This window comes from Nicotiana sylvestris, chromosome 10, assembly GCF_000393655.2.
Source record: "Nicotiana sylvestris chromosome 10, ASM39365v2, whole genome shotgun sequence".
Lineage (NCBI taxonomy): Eukaryota > Viridiplantae > Streptophyta > Magnoliopsida > Solanales > Solanaceae > Nicotiana > Nicotiana sylvestris.
Window position 1 is genome coordinate 67,832,231 of NC_091066.1, and position 21,013 is coordinate 67,853,243.

Genomic DNA, 21,013 nt, shown 5'->3' on the forward strand with positions numbered 1-21,013 from the left:
TATTATTAGTGATCAAAGTGAGGAACAACTTAAATTGAATTCATGATAAAATAGTATATTGCTAGTCATTTTGGTCACAGGCTTCTCCTGACATTTGAAATTAGCATGGCTACTACACCACATGAAAATGAATACTTTAATAGAGATCAACAGTACTACAAACTGCTGTCCATAAATGCACCCCAACCTGAACAGTAGAAGCATAACGCTTCTGTACAGCATTACTCCAATTTGTCAATTTATTTGAGGTAATTTGATTTGGTACCTAATCTAAGAAAAAGAATAATTTTGATCTTAAAAGTTTAAAAGGTAAAAACTCCGTGGGATCATAATATTTGTGTAGCTATAAAAGCTTCTCATTATGAGTAAAATTGAAAAACTTAAAGTCAAATTGTTTTCAAATATAAAAAGCAATATGCATGATTGCAACTCCACGTCAAATTCCAAATGTTTAATAATGAAAAGAAGTTCTAAAAAATTGAAAAAGTTATGTAAAATGATATATTGTGTAATGCAAACACTATGAAATGCAACTTTGTACAAGTAACAGACGTGGAATATTCTCAACGACTCTCCTTCATCAATACAGTGCAAATTTAATTTAAAATAACGGAAATAAATGTAAGAATGAATCAAAATCTACTCTAGACCCTGTTTTTTTCCTTCTGCTATCATTGTTGATCTCCTCAATATGCAGCGGTTATCGGCAATCATTTTCTCTTAAATTCTATCCTTGCGCGCTTCGAGCTTCCAGAGCAGAGCAGGGCTTACAAACTAAACAGCAACAGCTTTCTTTAAACTTGCCACATACGTCAAATATATCGACCATGCATATGCGAATGCACTATTGGCCAATGGCTGCCAAAGAGCATTACCAAAAACATTAAACCTCATAAATGTTTAAAATACCAGGTTCAGAATAGTTGAAGCTGTGAATTGAGCAATTTAGATGAATGTGAAATTGATGAAAAACGCAGAGTAATATATGCTACCCATAAGGACAGGTAGTCAGACCCCAGAAACTGTGGATCATCTCATTAAAGATAATGCACTAGCTGTCACTAGAAAAAACGAGTACAATATAGTACCTGCAAATGGACAGGGATTACTTTATATGTCAAGAAATCACAAAACGGCCAGTACATTAGGCCATTCATCATTGTTGGGAGCAGGTCACGCTTCAACCTTGCAGCGATTTCCTCCCCATTCTCACCTGAATGTGACAAATGAGAATAGTCAAAGTTGTAAATCATCAAATAAAAATCGAGTAAATCATGTTGAGCCAATGAGACAGTAAGCGAAAAGGCATATGCAACCATCAGACTCGGTGAAGCGGACAAATAATCCTAGATCACATATGCGGATTTCCTACAAAGAACTTCTAACTCTATGAGGCAAAAAAAAAAAATAGATTCCTATACAATTGATAGCATAGTCATGAAACTCTCCTGGTTCGAGCCGTGGAAATAGCCTCTTGCAGAAATGCAGGGCAAGGCTGCGTACAATAAACCCATGTGTCCGTCCCTTCCCCAGACCCAATGCATAGAGGGAGCTTACTGCACTGGGCTGCCCTTTTTCAATAGACATGAAACTCTCATTAAGTTTCATTAGTGATGGATCCTTAGCTTCACATCTCTGGCACTGCCAACAGCTAAGAATGATGTCAAAGCTCTGTTTGATGGTAGAAAGCAGAAGCTAACCATTTTATCCTCTTTAATCATATTTACATATATATATTGGCAGAGATGATACCTTAAGAACAATCAGATCATCAGTGTAATATTCAGAGGCTCAGCCGTGCACGTGGTAAATTTAGATGATACCATTCAACTAGTCCCACAACTTAAACATCTTGATAGAATAATATGCATGTAGTTAAGAAGATTGTTGCAACTATGCTACATGCATCAACGGGCAAATATATGTTTCCTTAGTTCAGGTGGAAAGACACACCAAGAATAGCAAAAAAGAAATCACAACTAGAATATAACATCCCTATTGTGCCAATCAAGTTTTAGGCCAGAGCAATGTATCTTCTTAAGTTTCTCAAGAGATCAAATCTGACGATTGGTAATCGGTATCTACTTATATTGAATGGATAACAGCTGAATGTCCAGCCAACCCTTTAGTATTAGTAACTCAATGGCAAGAAATAATATACTCCAGTCAAAGGTCCTTCCATTTTTAATTGGGAAATGGGCCAAAGTTACCCCCATCATATCTAATTTGTCTTATAGATAACCTCCGTTAACCTACTAGCTTATCAGAGCCTACACGTTTTCGTTTGACTTAAAATTGCCCCTACACTGTAGTTGTAATAACTAGTCTTGAATTCAGCTAAACGGTGATGGAAAAGAACCATAACTATGTAACCTAATTCCTTAATACATTGACCACTTTGTTCAAGTATGCAAGTAAATTGCAAAACGATCCAAGTATTAAATGCCCAAGTCTCTTTTGTGTCCCAATTCCAATATGATCTCTTGCTACATTAGCAAATACCACTCCTGAAAAGATTCGTATGGTTAAAAGAGTAAATCCTAAACTAACAAACCATTACTCCAATAATTCAATTGTTTAATCAATTTAGACCTGTAAAAAGTTTTAGCAGGAAAAAAAAAGTATTTCAAAACACTTTCACCCAAGAAAAATCACTCGTTTAGAAAAACCATTGCTCTTATAAAGAAGTTCTCTGAGGAATTTTTTTTTTTTTAATCTTTTCCCTCTTCAAAATTATTCTCCAATGAATGACTTTTAGAGTGATTCGGATATAGCTTTTGTCCATTTACAATTTACTTAATTGGCTGTTCACACTTCAACCAACCCTCCATGAATCAAGTTTGAGAACCACAAGATACAGAATGAATGTTTTCCTCCTCAACCACTCACGAACCCACTCCCCTAGCCCCGATCATTAGCAACTCCCGTCTGGTCACAGAACTCTCTTGCAGTCATGCTTCAAACCTCCTGCCTGTGTTTACCCATGACACTTGTCTCTAAGCCCCCTCAATCTTCTCCAAGACCCCACCACCCATTTCACCTCCACCCTCACCCAGTATCCTTTTTAGCGATCACAAGACTTCAGTTAAGATGGCAAAAGATTGCCTTTACTATGTTTAGATGAAGAATATTACGGTTTTTCTTTCAATAATTAAAAAGAATTATAATATATATAATTGCACTTTTGATCCCTCAAATTCCGAGTTTGTTCTTGTGATGTCAAAACTAAGCACATTTAATCTTGAATTAATCTAAGTGTTTGCTTTGGTCCTCTCACCTAATGCACATCCACAACTTTAATAGACTAGCTACTAAACTATATGACTGCCCGTATACAATTTTTAATAAGAATTAAATTGGTACTTTTACCTTATATTTAAAGGGGTTATATCAAATTATGATACTTTTTTATACTATATCATCCACATATTATGGAGTAAAAGTACTAGAATAAACTCCATTTAGAAACACAGAGATAGTTACCATACTGCCGGAAGAAGCAAGTTTGAAGCACCCAAATATAGGTGTAGTGTTTATCAATCGTCTAATCGTCATAATGCTGCTTTCTGGATTCTGAACTGCTATTCTGAACAATTCCCCACATGTTTTCCTGACTATCAGTACCTTAAATTTCCCTCTTTTAGCCTTTTCAACCAACATTCTCTTATCCGATTCCTCATTGATGACCCCAGATATTGCCGCATACTCGTGTGGCATTTCTACTACAATTGCTTTGGCAGTCTTCCACTTCCCCAATTTGAGGTGCATATTCATACTCAAGATGTATAATTATATGTCTATCAGTGTCATTCATCAAAATCGCATAATCGAGAAACAAATTAGCTACTTCACTACCAGAAAGCAAGAATTAGGCAGAAAGCGAATGAAACAGAAAAGCACCTAGTGTGTACCTTGTAGGGCAGCATTGAAAGAGAAGAAAACAGAGTTAATCACAGGCCCAAAAGCAAGCTGTCCCATCAACAGTTTCTTCAACGTACTAACGATATCCCGATTTGGCAATACCCTCCCCATAAAGTTAAACCAATGATGTTGAGCAGTTCCTAAAATTAATAGTCCAAAGCCAGCCATACGCAGAGTCCTAATTATATCTAAAGAATCTGAAGGCGACATCGTAATCATCTGACAAAATGCAAACCACATAACTCATGAGTCATGTTTAACCAATTTTATTGCACCAAAAATTAAAACTTGCCGGTTCTTTTACCTAATTAAAGCAAAAATCACATTATATAGTGTGTTTGGCATGGTGAAAACTGTTTTTTGGGAAACTGCTTTCCATAATGAAACAGTGGCTTGAGCCAATAATTCTGATAAGGGAATTCAAAAAAATCCAAAAATGGCACACCTGGAATTTGAACATGTATTTCTCTTATTTTAAGAGGATTCAAAATTCTATAGAAGTATAAAAATATTTTCTTTACCCCTATTTACGCAATACAACTTTCCGATGAAGGGGATTCAACTTGCATGTGGCCCCGCCACGAGATGAAACGATTATCCAGTTTGGTTATTTTGAATTATTTAAAATATTTTCTCTCAAAAGACAGGAAAATGCAAGTCCTTCTTTACAAATATACCTCTCTCTTACTCTGTCTCACTTGCTTAAATCGTTGCTTAGACATGATCCTCTACAACACAAAATATCACCAAATAGACTATCTTAATATCATAACATCCAATTTGTACCATTATCATGTATTACCTGCTTAGATATCCAATCAAACAAATATGGTCCAGAAAATAACTTCATAATGTAAAATATTTTCCACTGAATTATTTTTTTTATGGCGGAGGTGTTCGGGCTAGCTTGTGCGCACTACTTCCCACCAGCACAAGTATCGGGTAAAGGGAAAAAACCACTTAGTGCTTTTTTTTTTTGCTTTCGTTGGTATTATTTTCCGCTGTAAAATATTCTCCACGGGAAACAATTTATGTATACTAAACACGCTTAAATGAAAAATCAGACAAAGAAATGGGAAAAATACCTGGGAAGTTAGGTCAGCAGCAGCATAAATAACAGCAGAGGATACACTTTTTGTAATAATTGGACGAGACTCTAAAGCTCCTAAATACCAACCCAAAAATCCCACTTGGGTTTTTGAAGAGGCAGATGAATATGATTTTCGAAGAATAAACAAAGATGAGAAAGAAGAAGGGGTTGTAGGAACTGTAGTTGTTTTGAAATTGTTAGTACATATTCTGGAAATTGAATTCTTGGAAATGAAACTGCGTTTTGAATGTTGAATCATGGTGCGTTTAGCTAAGCTTGTTAGAAAATTGATTCCCATTTTTGGGTTCTGAATGAATTGTATGATTTTGGGGTTTTAAGGTTATATATCGGATATTTGGGTGGAGGGAGGGTTTTTGAGTAATCTAATTCTATATTATATTAAAAGCAGGATAGTATGCATTGTGGTTAAGTCAAGTGTCAAGTCAAAAAGAAGCCAATTGGCAATTTAAACACAACATTAATAATTAGAAAGTATAAATGGAAACATAATTAATGAAGTAGTTGAATTAATCTTATACATAATTCAAATAAATCTTAGACAAATCTAATCTATATATCTATATTTATATTTATATGTATATTAGTATCTACATCTATATTTATATTTTATATCTATATATTGATCCACTCATAGATTTTCTTATATATTAACTAGATATGGAGGTGAAAAATTAATTAAAAAGCTATAATAGAAACAAAATAAAAAATATAAAAGACGTAAATGGAAATAACATATGACTATTTGTACTTTGGAGTGAGTTAAAATATAAAATAAGCGGCGTCTTAAGAATAAGACACATAGAAAAGTAAGACAAAATAAATAAGAATTTAGGAAAGACTTAGGATAAAATTAAATGGATAAGAAGAAATTATAATGTATTAATTTTGTATCACATTCGAAGATTTGGAAAATCAATCTTCATTTTTAATTGGACTAATAAATGCCTAAAGTTATGGGATATTGTAAATCCTATTTAAAACTACTTCGCCGCTTAAATGTTAGGCATTTAAAAGGGTTATTTGCAAGAACTATATATTCGAAAGGGTAACATCGAAAGATTTTTTTTTTTTGAAGCCTGCATGCTTTTTCCTAATTTGACATTGAATTTTTGCAATATTGTTAACTTCTTGAAAAATCGAAATATTTATAAACCAAATTCCAAGAGAATATGTGTGTGTGTATTATATATATAAATGAATAAAATTTGCATTGTGATTAAGCCAAGTGACAAATTATTATAAAGCCACTTGGCAATTTAGGATAATATTAATACTAATACTTAATTAAATTACATATATTTTTACGAACCTGAATGAAAAGAAAGTGAATATTTTTGTAAAGATATTGCCTGCCATATCTTAATTAATAAGATTTTAAAAAAAATTGTATTGAAAGATTAAAAAAAATGCCTCTATCTTAATTAATTATAAAGATAAAAATATAGGTATTATAAAAAAATACGATAAATTTAAACATTAATATTATAAATAGAATTAAAAAAAATTAACAGCAAAAAGATAATATATATATATATATATATATATATATATATATATATATAATTTCAATGTAGAAATATTTGGAAGGATAAGCCTTATTTGATTTTTGAGAAAAGAAACTATTTTAAATAATAACGAATAAAATTTGCTTTGTGGTTAAGCCAAGTGACAAACTACTATAAAACCACTTGGCAATTTAGGATAATATTAATACTAATACTTAATATAAATTTATTTTTTTTTTATCTGAATGAAAAGACAGTGAATATTTTTGTAAAAATATTACCAGCCCTATCTTAATTAATAAAATTTAAAAAATAAATAAATTGACCGATAAAAACAACGCCTCTATCTTAATTAATTATAAAGATAAGAATATAGGAACTATAAAAAAATATGATAACTTTAAACATTAATATGAACAATAGAATAAAATAATAAAAGTAAATAAAAAATTACTACAAGAAAAAAAAACCTATTTTTATTTATAATGTACTATAATGGAAGTAACATACAAGAATATGATAATTTTAAGTTATGGGTAATGCAATACATACAAAAAAAATTATGGGTAATTTTAAGAGATTTGAGAAATATCTGCATTTTTTTAACATTTATTTAATGATTATATATAACTTTCATCTGAAAGATTAATATTTTAAAGTTATTTGCACATAAATCAAATAACTCAAAGCACAAGTTTGTGTGTGTGCATCGTGCTAGTACTAATACTAGTTATGATTAATGAGGCAATTGGCCCCCAAATGATTATGGATATTACACATAGGTCACTGGTTTACTTTCTTCTTCTTCTTATTTTTCCCCTTTTTGTTCTTTTTAAATTCCTCGCATAATCTATTTTATGATTTTGAATCCACTCCTAAGGATTTGTATTTATTCAAATACTAGATATTTTGTCTTTTGAGACATGCTGTAGAAATGAGATCAGGTAGCCACTTTTAGCATGCTTATTTAAAATATATTTAGTTATTAACAATTACTAAAGTTTAACTAGCTTCGACACTTTTTTTCTTCTTCAAATCTTCAAGTCAGTTTCACACCCTCGAGTCTCAAGTTAGACTTTAATTGAACATAACTTAAGACCCGCAATTTTAATTTCATGGTCAACGATTTGAAATTAATTTTGAGACAGCTAAATATTAAAAGATTTAAAATTTTCAGCTACTCTTTAAGTAATGGTCCTAAAACGGCTATTTATGCACTCCCCAACTAATTATTCTTTTAATCTAACGGAAGTTTGTTTTTGTAGTCCATTGCAAAGGTTATTTGGTGACATTATCTTCTTACAAGAGATTAGAAAAAAATACAAGAAATTTATAAATAAAACACATTTTACTGTATTATTTCATCCCCTTCAAGAGCTCCGCTAAGATACTATTTACCTTAAAAACGGATAACAATTGAATTTATATTGTGGTTTTAAGGATACGTGATTTTACTTGGCACAAACGAAGAAAAAAAGGCAAATTGGTATTGAAATTAATTGCGAATAGAAATGAAGCAAACCAAAGGAAATGTATAACTTTGATCCTCAAGATAGGTCACCTTCGAAACAAATATTTCACTGGAAAGTATGAACAGAGTAACAGATTATTGAGAGCTTAAGAGAAAGATAGTATATTACTTTATGTAACGTGAATGTGATGTGTTTTACAGATGATTAGACACCCTTTATATTGTAGGGGAGTCTCACCCTTAATACAATCCTAAATATAGTAAGAAATCCCATGATTAGCTGATTAATCGGCCCCTTCTTGATACGTGCCGAGATTTCTGCCGTGATCCTCGCCCGGTCGCGGATATCTTGGCTTTCCGTTATTTGGCTCGGCAGGCTTCCCTTGACCGTGCTCGATCTCTATCCCGCTCGGTCTTGACCGGTCCCTGAGTCACGAGCTTGGCAATCAAACTTCGTGTCACGGTCCGGTATGACATAGGGTCGAACCTTGGCCTGTCACGCCCCGGTCTCGATTAATCATACAAAAAGGACAAGCCCAATTTTGACCGTATACAGATACCAACTTGGTTACCTAGCATTAAATTAGGTCCGTCCGACACTCAATCCTACTTGATAGATAGAAAAAATTCAAATTATAAATGGAATACGATATCATTTCACGCTTATCCCTACATGTACATAGTCAATTACTTAAACTAATAAAATTCAGTGCGGAAATAACGTCCATTCCCTATCTGTCGGAAAATTTTCAGGTAATTAGGTTAGTGCTAGTCAATCAATTCAATATATCATGTAATTTCTTTCTGTAGCAGTAGCATGTTACTAGTTTAGAATTTAACACACTGTGCCTTTCTTTCCGTTGGTCACTTGTTACAAGCTTAAGATAAATTTCAGATTTTGACAGATGTATAGAAAAGGCAGTACAAAGTGCAGTAAGGGACGGATTTGTTAAATTTATGATCGATCGGTAATTCTATAGTCACATGATTTGAGTTATGTTTATAGAACTTCTTTTTATTATCAAGTAGTATTATATAGTGAATTATATCCTTTAGTAGCACAAAAAAGCAACAAATGCAATCTTAAGTTGCTTTTTCATTTAACATTAACGCTCTAATATTAATCATCCTACGACCTACATCCTGTATTTAAAAATGCTTGCGCTGGCACATAACACATAAGGTTAGTCCCCAGAAGAAAAATACTTATTCTAATTCGATGCATACACTATATCATACTAATTTATCATGATTATAAGTTAAATAGAGATAAACATACATATTATTGAACAAGATTAAATAATAAGACCCCATTTATGAAAAATTACTGGATTTGTTGTTGTTGTTGATTAAATAATAAACCATACTACTATATGTTTTCTTGTTTTGTTTTGGTGTTCCATCTGACTTCTGGTAATCACACTGAAGTCTCTGTTAATTTGAGTTCGCATAGTATAAAGTTTATTAAAGGAATAGGACTTTTTTTATTTTCAAAAAATATCTATCTATCTATATCTATTACTATATTAAAAGCACAAACGCCTTTAAAGAGATATCATTCGCTTTTTTTACCCTTTAAAAATAAATTTTATATTGGACAAAATTACAATTTAAATTACCTTCCTACTATTTAGGACTTTCAATTTCAAATTAAGTAAAATTCTGATTATTAAATCTTCCTTATTTGAATTATATGACAATTCCTAATATTTGGGAATTAAAGCCAACAAAAATAGAACTTATATAAATATATTACTTATTTGAAACACGAAAAATAATTATCAAGCCGTCATTATGAGTATGCCTTTTACGTTAAATGGACATACATTTACGTTACATCATAATATAAATCTGTAACCTAAATATCTCTAAACTTATAAGAGCCAATATTGGAAAACAATTGTGGCTTTGGAAATATCAGTTAGTATGATTTGTGTATGGGTCCAAATTTGAACAACCACGACCGTTGATGAGAACGACGAACGACGAACGACGAGATCCTCGTAGCTTGACATACTGGAGAGGGTGACCTTAAAGCGAACAAGAGACTGTACGACTCTTGCAGTAGTGCAGGCTCATTAGGGAACATTAGGAATATTCTTTTGAATATTCCCTATAACTTGTCTCTTAAAGCTTGGAAGGGTTTGGTTCCTTATATATAGCGCGTAAAACAATCTTGTAAAGGGCTGGGCATTTTTCCTAACTTACAATACTTGCTACAACTCTTACTTACAAGAAACGATTGATGTTACGATTGTTTAAGGGTTTTTCTTGATAATAAAAAGAGATCGTATCATCTGTATCCTCTGGATATATACTTTGCTCTAGAGATTACTATACTCAGGTAAGATTTACCCCTTCATTTTCTTTGATTGATTTATTTAAAAAAGTTCTGATATCTTTTGAATCAAATAATTTGGCGCCGTCTGTGGGGATTTCTATAGCTAAGATCTTAGTTTCGTCTAGATCCTTGAAAGAAATAATCACCTCTCTTGAGCCTCGCAAAGACCGACAATGGCAGGAAAGAGAAGCAAGATTAAAGGCAATATTAGGTGTCACGAACAACCTCTTGAATTCCCTCAATGAAGCCGGTAGAAAAGACAACGAAAACGCAACATCGAGTGCTACACCTGAGGGGGAGATCTCACCCCCCCCCGCATGAGGGTGTGACTGTCTCGCGCGAGAGGGAAACCTCAACATCCGCAACAGGAGAAGCACCACCGGCTGTGAAAAGGCTATTAGAAGAGTGGTTGACAAGCACCTTGAACAATATACTGTACAAACCCGTTCGAAGGGATATCGAAGGCACAATACCCGTAGAAACCGCAACTGCCACCGATGAGGCAGATACTCCACGAGCAGGTAACACTCATATTGTCATTGATGCAGGTAACGATGCACGTGCGGCCATCTTAAAGAAAATGGAAGAGATGGAAAATGAGAACAAAACACTCCGTGATCAGATGAAAGAGAACCAAGAAAGGGTTGATAAAATACCAGGCGATTCGAAGTTGCTACCAAAACATGACATCGGCCGATTCGTCGAACAACCATACAGTGAAGGGGCGGCTCCCCACTCTATTCCGAGAACCTTCAAAATGTCGTCATATTTGAAAATATATGATGGTACTACAGACCCGGAAGATCACTTAATCCATTATGTTACTGTAGTAAAAGGTAACAATCTATCAAAAGAACAGGTGCCATCGGTGCTGCTGAAAAAGTTCGGCGAAACTCTGACAGGGGGAGCGTTGACATGGTATTCCCAACTACCAGCACGATCGATATCAACGTTCTAAGAAATGGTAGAAAAGTTCATTACCGCTCAGGCGGGAGCGAAAAAGGCGGAAGCCAGGGTAAATGACATCTTCGCCGTCAGGCAAACGACAGGCGAAGGGCTTCAAGATTTCCTAGCCCGATTCAATAGGGTAAGAATGAGCCTACCAAACGTATCAAAAGGGATAGCGGTAGCATCCTTCCAGAATGGGTTAAACAGAAACGGGTCAAAAGCAACCAAAAAGCTGCTAAGTAGACTCATGAAGTACCCCTCACTACGTGGGAAGAAATCCATAATGCCTATTGCGCCGAAGTAAGGGCAGACGAGGATGACATAAACGGCCCAATCCAGTGGCTAACATCCGTCCAAACCAAAGCAAGGAGAGACCATCGCAACGATGGCCGAATGGACCAACTATCTTGTTTCAATCGAGAAAGGCACCAGCCCTACATCCCAACATCCAACCCACCTCTTCCACGACACGTAGATGTCGCGCCTCGACACACTATATCGTGCCGAAACGAAAGGGGTATGCCTCCACTGTTATCTGCTCATAACTTTTGTGTTTCTCCTTCAGAAATAGTGTATGCACTGGAAAAGCTCAGCACAAAGGTACAGTGGCCGCAAAAGATGAAGTCAGATCTAAGCACCCGAAGATCGAACGTTCTGTGTGAATTCCACCAGGAAAGGGGACACAAGACCGAAGACTGCATAGGTCTACGACATGAAGTGGTAAGAATGCTAACCAGGGACACCTGAAAGAACTGTTGAGCTAACGAGGGCAGGTTAACTTCGCTCGTGGACGCGACCCACCGTAGGGACTCCCAAAACCACCGTCACCATCTTGTACCATACAAATGATCATTGACGGCAGCAACGATACAATAATCAACCATGTGAAAATTACCACCACACACAAACTCAAACGGACAGTCCCCACGAACAGTATGACGACCTCGAAGATAGTATCGTCTTCGATAAGTCGGATACCAACAGTTTGTCTTTCCCTCACTATGATGCTTTGGTTATAACTTTACGTATCGCGGATACTGACGTAAAGAGAATAATGGTAGATGACGGAAGCGGCACGTGTATTATTCGCCCATGAGTCCTCATACAGATGAGGCTCGAGGATAAAATAGTGTCGCGTTGCATAACACTAACGGGTTTTAATAATGCAGTGGAACGAACCTCTGGAGCGATAGTGCTACCCGTTCTGGCAAGAGGAGTCACCCTAGAAACGACGTTCCATGTCATGAACTAGAAAACAGCCTACAACGCCATCATAGGGCGTCCATGGATATACGGCATGCGAGCCGTCCCGTCAAGTTTCTATCAAATAATCAAATTTCCTACCTTATGTGGGATATTCAGCATCTGAGGCGAGCAGCGCACTACCCAAGAATGCTACCGAATCGCCCAAGATTGCACACACACCCAACAACTAAAGGGGGAAAGTGTGGAAGCATAGCAATCAGCCATATCGGGAACCAAACCCGACATACAAGTAGAGGCCATCAAAGACTCGGATGTCGTAGAAGCTTGCAAGGCAACCGTAGAATATGTCGACCCCATTCAACTGGACAACACCGATAGCACGAAAAAGGCTTATATCGGACACAACCTCTCAGAACCAGGTAAGTACCATGAGTTCTTGACTAACAATGCTGATTTGTTCGCCTTTTCCCATTCAGATATGCTAGGAATCCCAAGGGACATCTCCACACATAGGCTGAATGTCGATCCTCTTTACCCGCCAGTACGGCAAATGATGAGAAAGTTTAATGCCACCATCAATGAGATGGTCAATGAAGAAGTTGATAAGTTACTCACTAATGGTTTCATCCGAGAATCAAAATATCCCTAATGGGTCGCCAATGTGGTCATGGTGAAAAAGAAAAACGGGAAATGGTGGATGTGTGTTTACTTCACCGACCTGAATAAATCATGCCTGAAAGATTCTTTTCCGTTACCACATATTGACCAGCTCATCGATGTAACGGAGGGACACGAACTACTGAGCTTCTTTGACACTTATTCTGGTTACAACCAAATTCTAATGGCTGAAGAAGACCAAGAAAAGACCACTTTCATCACTCACCGGGGAATGTACTTCTAGAAAGTCATGCCGTTCGGACTCAAAAATGCAGGGGCGACGTATCAAAGGTTAGTCACCAAGATGTTCAAAGAACAACTCGGCAAGACCATGGAGGTTTACATCGACGACATGCTAGTGAAGTCGAAAAAGAAAGAGGATCACATTGGTCATCTAAAGGAAGCCTTCGAGATATTAAGGCAATACGGAATGAAACTGAATCTCGAAAAATGCGCCTTCGGCATAACCTCAAGGAAGTTTCTTGGTTTTCTGGTATCACAAAGAGGTATCAAAGTCAACCCGGATCAGATCAGAGCCATCGAAGGAATACCAGAGACATTTATCCAGCAAGAAGCAGGTGTAGAAATTAATAAGACAAATAGTCGCCCTGTCGAGGTTTATTTCACGATCGTCGGACAGATGCCATAAATTCTTCAATTTTCTAAAGAAAGACTACGAACTACAGTGGAATTCAGAATGCGTCGACACCTTGAGAAAGCTGAAAGCGTACCTATCCTCGCTACCACTACTCATCAAGGCAGACCTGGGCGAATGCCTACTGGTGTACCTGGCGGTCTCCGAAGTCGTGGTAAGTGCAGTCTTGATCCGGAAAAACAAAGGTACGCAATCTCCGATTTACTATATCAACAAAACCTTAATTGATTCCGAAACAAGGTACCCTCACCTTGAGAAACTAGCTCTGGCATTAGTCGTAGCTTCACAAAAGCTTAGACCATATTTTCAATGTCATCCCATAAAAGTGGTGATAACCTTCCCCCTCAGGGGCATCCTACACAAACCCAAACTATTGGGTAGGTTGGCCAAATGAGCCATAGAGTTAAGCAAACACGACATAACATACCAACCGCAAACTGCTATTAAGTCGTAGGTGCTCGTCGATTCATCGCCAATTTCAGCGCGGATATATTGCTTGAAGTAGAGCAGGAGGTGTTTCGCGCTTCCGCACATTCCAACCTTTAGGTCCTTTACACCGATGGCACGTCTAATGCATCGGGATCGGGACTGGGACTCATCCTCAAAGTCCCTACGGGCGAAGTAATTCGCCAGTCCATACGATGCCTCGAGATGACTAACAATAAGGCCGAGTATGAAGCTGTGATTGCAGGATTGAAATTAGCCCTCAAATATGGCGCTCGACGACTCATCCTCCATTGCGACTCTCAACTCATGGTGAACCAAGTCACTGGGACTTTCCAAATCAAAGAATAGAGACTGCAAAAGTACCAGTCAGAAATTCACATACTGCTGCCAGAATTCGATGAATGCCGCCTTGACTAAATACCTAGGGCGCAGAATATCAAAGTAGATGGTCTCGCCAAGCTAGCGGCATCCACCAAAAATATCAACAAGGAAACCGTGGTCATTCTTCTCCATTCCGCAATAGACCAGGTCGAGGTACATTATTTAAACCTAACTTGGGACTGACGCAACCATATCGTAACATATTTGCAGGATGGAACTCTCCCACAAGATAAGAAAGAAGCCAAAAAGCTTCGAATCCAGGCAGCCAGATACAACCTTATAAACTGTGATCTTTATAAGAGAACGTTCGGCGGCCCCCTGGCCAAATGCCTTGGGCCAAATCAAACAAAATGAGTACTAGAAGAAATACACGAGGGGCACTGTGGCACCCACACGGGAAACCACACCCTCGTCTGATGCCTTATCCGCGCCGGATACTACTGGCCTACCATGAAAAAAGAAGCCGCGAATTACGTCAGGAAGTGTGAACAATGTCAAAAGTATGCCCCTATGATACACCAAGCAGTAGAACTCCTACATTCGTCACTTCGCCATAGCCATTCATAAAGTGGGGGATGGATATTGTCGGACCCCTCCTGGCAGGACGAGGTAAGGTACGCTTCCTTTTAGTTTAACTAACTATTTTTCTAAATAGGTGGAAGCATGTGCATACACTCAAATACGTGAGCAAGAGGTCATCGCGTTCATATGGAAAAATATAAGCCGCTTCGGCATCCCCAAAGAAATCAGTTCTGACAACGGACCTCAGTTCGTCGAAAAGAAAATGACCGAGTTTTTCGAAAAATGGCACGTCAAGCGAATACTCTCCACACTATACCATCCCACCGGCAATGGCCAAGACGAATCCTCCAATAAAGTAATACTGACTATATTGAAAAAGAAGCTCGAGGATGCCAAAGGGCTATGGCCTGAACTACTACCAGAAGTACTATGGGCATACCGCACTACGCCAAAAACTAGCATAGGCGAGACGCCATATTCACTAGTCTACGGGACTGACGCAGTTATACCCGTCGAGGTCGGAGAGCCTAGCTTGAGATACTCCAATGAAACAGACCAAACAACGACGAAAGTAGGCTACAAGATCTGGATGAAGTCGAAGAACGAAGAGATATGGCCCACAGAAGAATGGTAGCCCAAAAGCAACAAGTAGAAAGGTACTACAACAAGAAGGCCAAAGTACGACCGCTCAAGGTCGGAGATTACGTCCTCAAAGCTAAAACACAAGCAGCGAAAGATCCTAATGAGGGAAAACTAGGAGACGGCGGTAGCAAACAAAGGAGCATTCCAGTTAGAGACAATGGAGGGAAAACTACTCCAAAACAATTGGAATGTCACCCATCTCAAATACTTCCACTTCTGAAAGGAGGCACCACCTAAGTCGTACTCTTTTTCCCTCATCCGGGTTCTGTCCCAATCGGGTTTTCTCGATGAGGTTTTTAATTAGGCGGCAAGGGGGACGTCTCGAGGTTCGGAGTAATGTTCATTACCCCGCCCGTCGACGTGTTCTCCGGGCCGAGTAATGAAGGGACTGGATATAGATAATCAAATCTCCATTGTATGTATAAAGTCGACACGTATTTCCTACGGGAATATGATCAAACCTCCAATGTGAGCGAGAATCCCAATGGCCAAGGCCATCGACGAAAATATGAGTTCAACTCCGTTCGAACTATGACGGGATCCTACTTCGACGACAGTTCAAAGCAACATCCCAATGGCCAAGGCTATCGACGAAAATATGAGTTCGACCTTGTTCGAACTACGATGGGATCCTACTTCGATGACAGTTCGAAGCAACATCCCAATGGCCTAGGCCATCGACGAAAACATAAGTTCGACCTCGTTCGAACTACGATGGGATCCTACTTCGACGACAGTTCAAAGCAACATCCCAATGGCCAAGGCCATCGGCGAAAATATGAGTTCGACCTTGTTCGAACTACAACGGGATCCTACTTCGACGACAGTTCGAAGCAACATCCCAATGGCCAAGGCCATCGACAAAAATATGAGTTCGACCTCATTCGAACTACGACGGGATCCTACTTCGATGATAGTTTGAAGCAACATCCCAATAGGAAAGGCCATCGACAAAAATAGGAGTTCGATTTAATTAGAACTATGACGGGATCCTACCTCGATGACAATTCGAAGGTAATATCCCACTGGCCAAGGTCATCGACGAAAATATGAGTTTGACTTCACTCGAACTACGATGGGATCTCACTCTGATGATCGTTCAAAAGTAGCATCCCAAAGGCTAAAGCCACTGCCAAAAGAAAAAGGGATCGACCTCGAAAACAAAATCGGTTTAACAGTTTGACAGGTACCTTGGATGCTATAGATATTGCAAAGACCATCACCAAATCGACAAAACAAATTCTACATTACATCAAAATGTTACTTACACCTATCTTTACAACGAGCTCAAGCATGCCCCTTACAAAAATCCCAAAAGCAAAAAATAAGTAAAAACAAAAGGTTACATGTCACCCCCGGTTGGGTACGCATCTTCGTACCAAGAGTCAGAAGCAAGACAGTTCACATCATCAGAGTTGATGTCATCCCCGTCAGGTGTAAGAGGGTCGTGCCCGCATGCCTCATGAGCTGCACGAGCTTCGGCATGCACGACCTGAAGTTCTATTTCAGTTTCCCTCCCCTCAGTATAAAGAGCCTTGTACACATCAAGTCGGGCTTCAGCATGCACCCACAACTCATATAAGCGATGAGGCAAGGCCGGATCGTCTGAGGCACGAGACGTAGAAGGTTGTGAGCGTCGACTTGCATCCTCCGCTCTCAGCGAGGCCACTTGTCCATTCAACACAGATAGCTCCGCCTCCAACTCCTTAACATGCCCCCTCAAGCCCCCGCGACCTTAAGCTTAGAAGCCTCCTTCTCCTCGATCAGCTCCGACCTACAATCATGGAGAGTATTCTCCAGGGCCGCCATTCCAGAAATAGACGTCACCAACTTATCATCACCAATGCTCAGTTCGCCCTTAAGCCCCTCAATCTCCACCGCCTTCGTACCCAATTTAGTGGTCAAACTGGACACCTTTGCTTGTAAGTCGGCATTCTTGGCCATCACCCCCTGCTTAACTCAAGCTCGTCCTCCTTCACCTTAAGGGAGGCCTCAAGTTCACTATTACGGGCAACAGCCTTCATAAGCTCCTCATCTCGCTCCCTCAACTCCTCGACCTTGCGCGCCAGTTGGTCCTCCCTCTGTTTGAGTCCTTCGCGGAACAATTGAAAATCAGGGTCCAGATTTAAAATGTTGGCCATTGCACGATGCTTAGCGCGATACTATTGATATTTAGAAGACATCTTCCTGTAGATGGCCGTCTACTTTCTTTCCCGGCGCTCGCGCTCGGTCTCCATGATAAGGGTCTAGCACAAAAAACAAAGAAGTTAAAGACAAAAGGACAGGTCGACAATCACAACGTAAGCCCAATGACGAAAAAGAAAAGGGAGGCACCTACCCGCAAGGCCATGCCGGCGACGTTCCGAGATAATTCCATGTCGCTCATCGCCCTAACCATCTCGCTCTCAAGGGCAGCACATAGAGGGGCTAAAACCGATGCCACTTGATCGCAGTTCGACAACAAGTTGTAGTCCCTCGGGATAACTATGTGACGATCAGATCCTTCCATTATGACCTTCGCATGAGTATGGCGACCTACGAACTCACGAACGTCCTCCGGGTCGACATCCGAAACTGAGCCTTCGCCTTTGACACACCGACCTTCTCCAGCGTTGGATGACGCGCCACCCTCAACGGAGCGCATGGAGTCGACCCCTGGGTAAATTCCTTCCGTTTGGGGAGATCTCCCCGCTAAGATAACATCGACAATAAATGTAGGTACAGGTGCCGTCTGAGACGCCCTACTTCTACCAGCATCCATGGCCACATCCTTCCCAAGCTCCATTCTCCTCCTTTTTCTCGACAATGAATCATCCCTATTAGAGTATTCGTCCAAGAGATGCGGGGTCGGTACTGAAGAAGCCTCCTCCCTCATGACCATATCCCGAGAGAGACCTTCCATTTGAATTGGCTGAGGACAACCCCCTCGAAAAGACTCATTCAAAGTAAACTGCATTCCTACAGCAGCGATAGCCTGTCGGAATGCAGAGACTGGTGCCCTCCGCCTGGAAGCTCCTCGACCTGTCATCATATAGAGTCATATCAATAGACGATGATGTATAACCAACAACGTGATAAGGGGGAAACACTTACCAGATGGAACTCTCGGGCCATAACGTTTTATGAAGGCGGGCCAATCTCGGGTTTTCACTTCATGGGGCAACAAACGGGCTACCCAATCCCTTATGCCTGCAATAGGGCGGGGCGGACGACCCATAGATGCAAACAAGAAGCAAACAAACCCTATAATGAGGGGAGATGAAGAGAGAGTAAAATGAGTGGTGACACTTATGAGTCTCGTTCCACCGCTCCGGGAACCTAGCGGAGTAAGAAACAATGTGTTCAGTTTTGACAAAGAAATACTTATGCCAAAACTTGCAACTTGCTCGGTCGTCGGTCCCAACCACCAGCCCTTTTGTTCTACTGTGCCTCAAATGCACCATAGTATCCCTGTGGAAGTTGGCAAGAACAGGTGTAAGAGGTGGTGAATAGTAACCTCGCATTCCGCCAACTCCGCATACTTTGTCAACAGCAGGAGTATCTTGAGCGTATATGGCAAAAGTTGTGCCGGGCAAACTTGGTAAAACCTACAGAACTCTTCCTCTAATGGGAGGAGGGGGAAAGAATAACCAATCACGAAAGGGTACTCGTAGAAAGTGCAGTACCCAGGTCTATGGACATCCACAAAATCCCTTCCCGCTGGAACCATGTCAACATGAGCGGGGATGCCATACTTTGCATGAAGAGCGTCAATATGAACTTGTTCCGTTTCAGAGAGTACAGGGGTAGGAGTAGAAGGAGGATCTTTGAGGAAGTCTCTTTGATACATGGGGTGTCTCGGCAGTAACTCCTCCACCGTAGGAAGACTATCCCCTTCTTCCACTACCATATCCTCACCGCCTAAGGGGGCCGCCATGGACAACAGGGCGGCCTCAAAAACCCCTTCATGAGATCGATGTGATCTTGGCCTGTTGTCGATAAAAGAGGTGTTGACACAGGAAAAAAAAAGTTGTGAGCGAAGAATGGGAGAAGAAGAAGCAGAAGGTTGTTAGGACAAACTCGGAGAGATGAGGAGGGGTAATCAGAAATGAAATGGCCAAGAATTTTTGAAAAAACAAACCCTCCACCTATTTATAGGATTGGGTGGCGCCAGAATCGAAGCGGAAGGTCGTAGAGTGGCACCAAAATCGAAGCGATAAGCCATCAATCCCTATCTCTAAAACACTCATAATGATGAGCACGTGAAGATGACGTCATTTTCCGGTGTCTTGCTAAGCACGCTAACGCCCACTATTGGCCAGGCCATAACGCCTCGTAGGGTCAAATTTCTCCGTAAGAACGGATGGTGTCCGCTTATCGAGGACGCACCAAGCTGCAATCTCGACAAGCGGAGGGACTAATTGTATGGTTCCAAATTTGAACAACCACGACCGTTGATAAGTACGATAAATGACGAGATCCTCGTAGCTTGACATCCTGCAGAGGGCGACCTTAAGGCGAAAAAGAGACTGTACGACTCTTGCAGTAGTGCATGCCCATTAGGGGACATTAGGAATATTCTTTCGAATATGCCCTATAACTTGTCTCTTAGAGCTTGGAAGGGTTTGGTTCCTTATATATAGAGCGTAAAATAACCTTGTAAAGGGCTGAGCATTTTTCCTAACTTACAATACTTGCTACAACTCTTGCTTACAAAAAACGATTGATGTTACGATTGTTTAAGGTTTTTTCTTGATAATAAAAAGAGATCTTATCCTCTGTATCCTCCAGATATATCCTTTGCTCTAGAGATTACTATACTCAGCTAAGATTTACCCCTTCATTTTCTTTGATTGATTTATTTAAAAAAGTTCCGATATCTTTTGAATCAAACAATTTGGAAGAATTATTTTTGAAATTACTTACTATTTCGTTATTTTTATATGTCATTTGAAAAACAAATATTCCGCAAGTATAAAAATAACTACTGAAGTTCTAAATATAAACCTAACAAAAAGTATTAAAAAAAAGTTAAGGAACCAAACAACCTAAAAAAAAGTATGGAGTAGAGTATACGAAATTAATTGCAATAGAGTTAAAGTTTGATCGACATATCCAGAATTTATAACCTTAAAAAACTAAAATATTCCTTCACCAATCACCATTATTACTAAAATATGAAATATTGATCAATTTTTTATTTTTCGTAAGTGCATTTTATGTTGGA

At 39.0% G+C, this 21,013-nt stretch overlaps 1 protein-coding gene across 1 annotated transcript; it reads right to left on the minus strand.

The window, feature by feature from the left end:
- Positions 1-420: 420 nt before the first annotated feature.
- Positions 421-5,350, minus strand: LOC104216198 (protein SYM1-like). The gene is made up of 4 exons (XM_009766197.2): positions 5,007-5,350; positions 3,912-4,140; positions 1,089-1,213; positions 421-858 (listed from the first exon to the last, which is right to left on the minus strand). Exons 1-4 carry the CDS (start codon positions 5,307-5,309, stop codon positions 775-777), a joined length of 741 nt encoding a protein of 246 aa, XP_009764499.1. The 5' UTR covers positions 5,310-5,350; the 3' UTR covers positions 421-774.
- Positions 5,351-21,013: the final 15,663 nt, after the last annotated feature.

Excerpts from the sequence above, each read along its gene's own strand:
- LOC104216198 (XM_009766197.2), bottom strand. The coding sequence starts at position 5,309 with ATGGGAATCAATTTTCTAACAAGCTTAGCTAAACGCACCATGATTCAA. Across the intron at positions 4,141-5,006 it reads CTGCTGACCTAACTTCCCAG|ATGATTACGATGTCGCCTTC; the intron begins GTATTTTTCCCA and ends GCATTTTGTCAG. Across the intron at positions 1,214-3,911 it reads TTTCAATGCTGCCCTACAAG|GTGAGAATGGGGAGGAAATC; the intron begins GTACACACTAGG and ends TGTCACATTCAG.